Source organism: Phalaenopsis equestris, unplaced genomic scaffold, assembly GCF_001263595.1.
Source record: "Phalaenopsis equestris unplaced genomic scaffold, ASM126359v1 Scaffold000134, whole genome shotgun sequence".
In the NCBI taxonomy this organism is placed as follows: domain Eukaryota; kingdom Viridiplantae; phylum Streptophyta; class Magnoliopsida; order Asparagales; family Orchidaceae; genus Phalaenopsis; species Phalaenopsis equestris.
The window spans coordinates 1,422,215-1,429,545 of NW_018164576.1; the positions used below are offsets into that span (position 1 = coordinate 1,422,215).

The window sequence follows — 7,331 nt, forward strand, 5'->3', positions numbered from 1 at the left end:
ACACATTAAAAAACAATGATGATAACTTTGCCACCGAATTTGTACTAATTACTTAAAAGATTAAATTAAGCACTTCAACGCTTGTGAAATTAAAATATTCAGTGCGATGGATTGATTTTTTGCTTGTAATTAGAGCAAATAGGGAGATATATATATGTAACATCTACTTTCACATATCTAATACTTAAATTACAATTATTATAAATTGTTTAAATAGTCCTCAATTATTTACATCGAGCAGTTTTAGTCTCAAAATTTATAAAAGTGTCAAATTAATCCGAGACTCTTTAAATTGTTGCTGAAATAGTCAGACTAATAAAACTTAATTTTAAAATAATTAGAAAATATTTTGACACTTCTATAAATTCAGAGACTACAATAACTCAGTGTAAATAATCAGTTGATTATTATATATACAAAATCTTATAAAAATTAAACTAATGATATTTTTAATGTGTTAGGAGAATTTTGAACGAATGACAAAAATGTAATAAAATAAAATATAGAGGTTATATATGTAAATGCATGGTATTTGCGGGATATGCATATAAATGCGCCAAACAAATAAGATAAAATTTAATATTCGATGCCGTACATTAATCATATAGATTTGTTGGTTTCATAGTTTTAACGTATATAATGTCCATAAAATAAAGACATTTCAATATAAATGCGGAGAATAGATTTCTACAAAATGCTAAAATAAAAATAAAAAAGAAATAAGACGAGAACAAAGAGAAAGAAAACATATAATAATTAATCCAATAAAATAATTGTCAAAAGTGGACGAGGCCCTTAAAATATATGCAACAAATTTCGATTTATCCGCTAATGACGCAAATTAATTAATTAATTAACATATATAGCAATTAAGCAATTAGTAAATATCAAAATCATTAATTAATCAAACTAATGCTTATTTTTATATGCGCCGTTCCGTATAGGAACATTTCCGGCAGGTTTTAAGCTGAGGTCCGGCGGCAAAAAATTGTCACTCGGCTGCCCTAGCTTTAACTCGCATTTGGTTTCCGATGATGTTCTTCCAGAGAAATCTATGGCGGAAGAGCTTCGAATCCAAGCCCGCTCTATCCCAAATCATCCGGCGAAAACTGTTCGCCTCAACGCCGTCGCCGTCGCTGTCGCCGGCAGAGCGGCCGCCGGTTCTTCCTCCCTTCGAGCACCAAGCTACCCCCTACAACAAGATGATGGCCGACGAGATCCTCAAAAAGCGGAATGAGTTTCTTGGCCCCTCTCTCTTCTACTACTACAAAAAGCCAGTCAGTAGTTTTTCCTATTCGATGCTATTCAGGAATTTTTCTTCAATTTGGTTTTTATTTTTTCTCCTTTTTGCTTTCACTTATCATGATCCCATTGGGTGTTCAGCTCAACATTGTGGAAGGGAAGATGCAGTACCTTTATGATGAGAATGGGAAGCGTTATCTTGATGCATTTGCTGGAATCGTGACTGTTTCTTGTGGGCATTGCCATCCTGATGTAGTTAATGCGGTGGTGGAACAAACTAGGCTCCTGCAACACACCACCACGATCTACCTTCACCATGCGATTGTTGAGTTTGCCGAAGCATTGGCATCGAAAATGCCAGGAAACCTAAAGGTGCTGGCTTTACCTATGAATTATAGTATTGAGGCTTTATTTATGTTCTCTTATACAGGAAGGCTGTTTGAATGCAGGTTGTTTATTTTGTGAATTCTGGGACTGAAGCTAATGAGTTAGCGATGATGATGGCTCGATTGTACACTGGAAATCTTAACATGATAGCTCTGAGAAATGCATATCATGGTGGCAGCGCTGGAACGCTTGGACTGACCGCTCTGCATACTTGGAAATATCCAATTCCTCAGGTTTTATAAATTGGATTTCAGTGGAGATAGCTTCTTCTGTATATTCAATTTTTTTTACAAAACAAGAGTTTTCACTAAGATTTTATTGTTTCTTCACGGAATTATAGTTTCGTGAAAAAGAGTTCCTTTTGAACAACAACTGTCTAGGAACCTTTTTGGAAAATTATCTTTTTTCCAAGAGCACATGGCCTAAGCATAAGAGTCTAATCAATTATATGTTACATATTTTCCTGACTTCCACTGATAAATATTCAGGAATATTAGTCTGAATCAAATGGATGCATTTGAATAGAATTGCAATCTACACTTGTTAATATCTTGGAAAATTTTCCACTTCTTCATCCTCATAACCATCATATGCCAACTGTTTGAGATCTGCTCAATGAATCTTGTTCCATCAGTTCATTCCTGTTCAATGCTAGATATGATGTTAACTTTAGCTTATTTAAGTCTTTTTATATAGCTATTAGCCATATTTCCTTTGCGTAGGAGTGTAAACGAGTCGAGTTGAGCTCGAGCCACCCGAGCTGGAGCTTGAGCTTGATTAATAATTAAGTTCGAGATTGAGCTCGATCTTAAATCTATGAGTTCGAACTAACTCATGAACCAACTTGTTAGTATGAAAGAGAAAAAAATGTTAACTCAAGCTAGTGTTATAATTAAATGACAAAAAGAATGAGTTATTATGAGATAAATACAAGAAATTATTTGATATAAAATATTACATATAGTTTTTTGAATTGTTTTTAATAATTTTAAGATATAGACTTGAATTTTAATATGTTTTGTGTATAGTCTAAGTATATTTTATAGTGATATTTTTTTTAAAACGAGCCACTTCACAAGCTAACAATCGATTCGGGGTTAGGTTGAACTTGACTTGTTAGTTCACCAAGCCAGTTCACGAGCTACTTATCGAGCCAAGCCCAAGGTGGCTCATGAGTTGCCTTGGCTCAGCTACGCCCCAACGTTTCTTCAATACTCTCTCCTACAGTACTACTCAAGTTTCTGTGGCATCCAACTTAGCTTTTAGAGTCTTTTTTGCTTGCGAATACTGAGATAAGGATTGCAAGGCTGATTAGTTTACTTTCTTTTTCCATTCTTTGTATGATGAGTCATGTGTTGGGTGAAATTTGCCATTTATGCATCTCAGAAATATTTTAATTTTTGTACAGGGTGAAGTTCATCATGTTATAAATCCAGATCCATATCGAGGGGTTTTTGGCTCTGATTCTTCTTGTTATGCTAATGAAGTTTGCGATCATATTGCTTATGCTACTCCTGGAAAAGTTGCAGGATTTATTGCAGAAACATTTCAGGTCAACTTTTATAATTCAAAAGGCAAACATTTTATGCTCTGGGATCATATTAAAAACCAATTAATTTTTTTATCATACTTTCTTGTCTTTATTTTGTAGGGAGTTGGAGGTGCTGTAGAATTGGCTCCTGGATACCTAAAATTAACGTATGATATTGTTCGTCAAGCTGGTGGTGTTTGCATAGCTGATGAGGTTCAAAGTGGCTTTGGTCGCACCGGAAACCATTATTGGGGCTTTCAGACGCAAGATGTTGTCCCAGATATTGTCACCATGGCAAAGGTCTCTTATTTGTGCAAACATCAATAAGTTCCTTTTTCAAAATGTTCCAAAATTTATTATTGCATCACAATCTCTGGCATTTATTTCACTATTATATAACAAGAGTTGAAGTTCTAACATCAGATAACTGTTCATTTGTTGAAATTGCAGGGTATTGGTAACGGCTTACCGCTGGGAGCAGTAGTCACAACTCCTGAAATAGCTCAAGTGATGGCTCAAAGGATACAGTTCAACACATTTGGTGGGAATCCTGTGTGTTCTGTCGGCGGGCATGCAGTGCTTAAGGTTCTTGATAAGGAGAATCGTCAAACACATTGTGCCGATGTCGGGTCTCACTTGATTGGACGATTGAAAGAGCTTCAACAAAAGCATGAAAGTTAGTTTTTATTATTATTTTTTTTAACCTAGAATTTGTTTATTATACACCATTAATGAACCTACATTGAATTTTTGGAGTTCTCCCTATGCAGTTATTGGACATGTGAGAGGCAGGGGACTAATGCTAGGTGTGGAACTTGTCACTGATAGAAAAGACAGAACTCCTGCCAAAGCAGAGACTTTGATGTTATTTGAGAAGCTTAAAGGTAGTGTTGTTTGAATTTTTATCCTCTATTAGCGTTTGTCTTATGCTAAAAGATCTACTGAACTTCTTAGATCTGGGAGTTCTGGTTGGGAAAGGAGGTCTTCACGGGAATGTTTTCCGAATAAAGCCACCAATGTGCTTCACCAAAGAGGATGCAGGTTCCACTTAATCATTATTTTCATATCAATCAGATTTAATATCAGTTCATCATTCCTTGTTCCAATTTTCTTAAATAAAAAAATTGTTTTTTGGTTTGCAGATTTTCTGGCAGATGCATTGGACTATGCCATCTCCACTATGTGAATGTGTGTTATGTTCCTTGAACTAGAAATAATAGAGCTTCAATACCGGCTACAGAGTTCTGTGAGCAAGCATAATGTAATTTCTTCTTTGCTTCCTCTATGATGTTGAAATGTTTTGTTTATCTAAGAAGTTGAGAAATTTTGAGGAAGATTCAGATGGCAAGATTGTGAATCAAATAAAAATTTAAGGTATTGGAATTCAGTCTCTTGTTTGTATGATTAGTTTACTGTTATATTAATGAAGTTCTGATTGACATGATACATGTTACCAGCTCTCAATTATAAGTTATAAACTGCTCTCGCTATTTATAACACTTGATGCCTGAATGAATTGACTCTTTCCAACACTTTTTAGTCTGTGAAACTGTGGTGTTTGAATCTGTGTACCATTGCGTTTAACTTTCTTAGTTTAGATAAACAAGACCAAACACAATTCTATAGAAAACTAGAAATTATAAAGTTTCTCCTCTCTTGTCTCTCTTGCCACCAAAGCTTCATCTGAATTCATTTAATTGTTGTTAGAAACTTATTTTTAGCCCTGATTTAGAACTTGAGATGGAACATGAAAAATTTCGTATCTGTTCAAGATGAATTTTAAAGCTGCTTAGTATTTTTTAAGCTTAATCTTATATATAAAGAATGAATTAAAATTAAAATTAATGTATAATAATTTTGAAGTCAAACCTTTGAAGAAATTCACATGAAATTGATCATTAAAAAAACAACCAGAAATGCCTCTCGAGTAAAGGTGCAAGAGAAGAAATCTAGCCAAGCATCTCTTTTCTTACACAAACTTCCTTGAAAATGAAGCAAAATGACAGGAAAATGTTGTATGAAAAATGAAACAGCTTTTACACTGAAGCAAATGCTTTATATAGAAACATATACTGAGGTAGAATTTGCAAAGTATTTTTTACTACACCAGCCAGAAAAACCATACTCCAACTACAAGGGAATTAATTCTTTTGAACAGAGAATAGTTCATCAATAGCCTAACTGCACATTGAATTCTTAACTTTGAAGGTTTCAGAAGTGATGATATGTATGCTGGCTTAGATCTTCACAAACTCAGTCTGCTACATTAACGTTCAAACCAGTTTTTCCTGTCATTTAGGCACAGTAAAGCGAATATTTAAGTTTTGAGAAACTTGGAAGAATCAATATCCAAGTTATTGTACTCCACTGCTGAGAACCAAAAAGCAGGCACCAATAATTATATAAGCGAGGAGGAGAGCTAGGCCTTGTAGGTAGTGTGAAGTTCCATCCTGTAAGATTTTGCGGCTAAATGTTAAAAAAAAAAAAAATCAATTCTTTAACCAAGCTTGCAAACAAGCAAAATATTAAATAAACTGATTCTTGTTTGGTTTGGTCATTAGCTACTAAGATTAATAATGAGCTGCAAAATCTTATTCATGTTTGACTTGCTTATTCTAGAGTTGAACATCAGTAGAACACAAACTACAAATCAGAAAATGGAATATAAGACGAGCGACATTCCGTATCGGAATATATAAAAACAGGCACAGACAAAAATAAGAAAAGTGAGCATGGTTGAAAATGTATAATTGCATTACCTGCAAAGCAAATCCGGTTATCACAATTGAAAACACCAAAGAAGCTGTCTCCAATATTTTAAAATCAAGATTTGTTGGGACACCCATCATCCATGACACAATAACGCTAGATGGAACCTATATAATGTCTCTAAAACTATCAGCAAAAATGGGATGTTTTGTGAAGTAAACTATAGTCTCACCACAAACATGGAAATCTGAGTTACTGAACCCAAACGGACTCCAAGGCTTATAGCCTGCATCAAACAAACGTCTGTTATTGTTGGCCTGCTATCTTAAATAACTTTTAACCAAACTTTGAAACTTTTGCATCGTAATGCAAGCCTACTAACTTGTTTTTCACAGCAAACGTGACAGCACCAGCATGCTCTGCAGCATTTCCCACAGTGGATAGTAAAACTATGCTGATGAAACGCATGGATGGTCGCCAAGATTCTGATGCATCCTAGAGGAAGGAGAAATTTCTTAATTAAGATTATAATCATGCAAAGGTTGGTTATGAATGTGATGTGGGAGAGGGAGCTGAGCTTACAAGTTCTACCCAAAAAATAAAAAAAGAAAGATTAAAACAAGGGCTCAAATTATATTTTCATGATTGCATAAACCAGTCGTGTCCATGAAATTGAAATCTCTCCATGGAAATAATTATGCTCAAGACTTCTCTAATCAGAGTAAATGTTAAGGCGATGTCTTTAACCACATTAACATGCACCACTATTTTTAATACAGAGAACAACAGACAGTAAGAAAACGTCTTTAGAAATAAATCTTGAAAATTTTAATACAGATATGAAAGTGACAGAAAGGTGAAGACTAAGAACTCAAATTCACAAGGCAAAGAAAAGAGGACCACAAAAGAGCAATGAAGAAGCATGCACCTCAATGGTGCCTACAATAAATTCGGATAGAACTGCAATAACAATTGTAGCACCCAACAGCCAACCTTATCCTCAAACTCAGCATTATTGTCATCATTATTTTCCTGAACACCAGCAGAAAAGAGCAAATTCAATCGAATTACTTACAGATTTCAAACTATTTGTTGTATGGATGCTTCACCTCTCGTGCTTCAAAGAACTGCCAATGGGACTTACGTTGGAAGAAAATAAAGGCAATATAAACTGCAAGCATTACAATGCTCCACACTCTTAACAATTCCAGAGTTGGGACTGTCAAAATATCATGCTCACCATAGTTTACAGCCAATCGAAACATCAAAGGAAGCAAATTACACAGAGCACCCAGTAGCAATCGAGAAGTGTTCGCATCAACATATTTAGGGGTGTAAACAAACCGAACACGAGCGAACAAAGTTTGTGTTCATGTTCGGTTCGTTTGAAATTTAGTTTATTTGAAATAAGCTTGTGTTCGAAATTATTCGTGAGGAACGAGCCGAACACGAGCTGTTCGCG

At 34.8% G+C, this 7,331-nt stretch overlaps 1 protein-coding gene across 1 annotated transcript; it reads left to right on the forward strand.

Annotated features, from left to right (window-relative positions):
• Nucleotides 1-968: 968 nt before the first annotated feature.
• Nucleotides 969-4,530, forward strand: LOC110021374 (alanine--glyoxylate aminotransferase 2 homolog 1, mitochondrial). The gene is made up of 9 exons (XM_020719844.1): nt 969-1,277; nt 1,384-1,614; nt 1,692-1,862; nt 3,038-3,181; nt 3,281-3,460; nt 3,611-3,836; nt 3,931-4,044; nt 4,115-4,201; nt 4,303-4,530. Exons 1-9 carry the CDS (start codon nt 1,032-1,034, stop codon nt 4,344-4,346), a joined length of 1,443 nt encoding a protein of 480 aa, XP_020575503.1. The 5' UTR covers nt 969-1,031; the 3' UTR covers nt 4,347-4,530.
• Nucleotides 4,531-7,331: the final 2,801 nt, after the last annotated feature.

Bases quoted from the DNA above. Each gene is read 5' to 3' on its own strand.
- LOC110021374 (XM_020719844.1), top strand. From the start codon at position 1,032: ATGATGTTCTTCCAGAGAAATCTATGGCGGAAGAGCTTCGAATCCAAG. The intron at 1,278-1,383 runs GTCAGTAGTTTT...TTGGGTGTTCAG, and splicing joins TCTACTACTACAAAAAGCCA to CTCAACATTGTGGAAGGGAA. The intron at 3,461-3,610 runs GTCTCTTATTTG...TTGAAATTGCAG, and splicing joins ATATTGTCACCATGGCAAAG to GGTATTGGTAACGGCTTACC.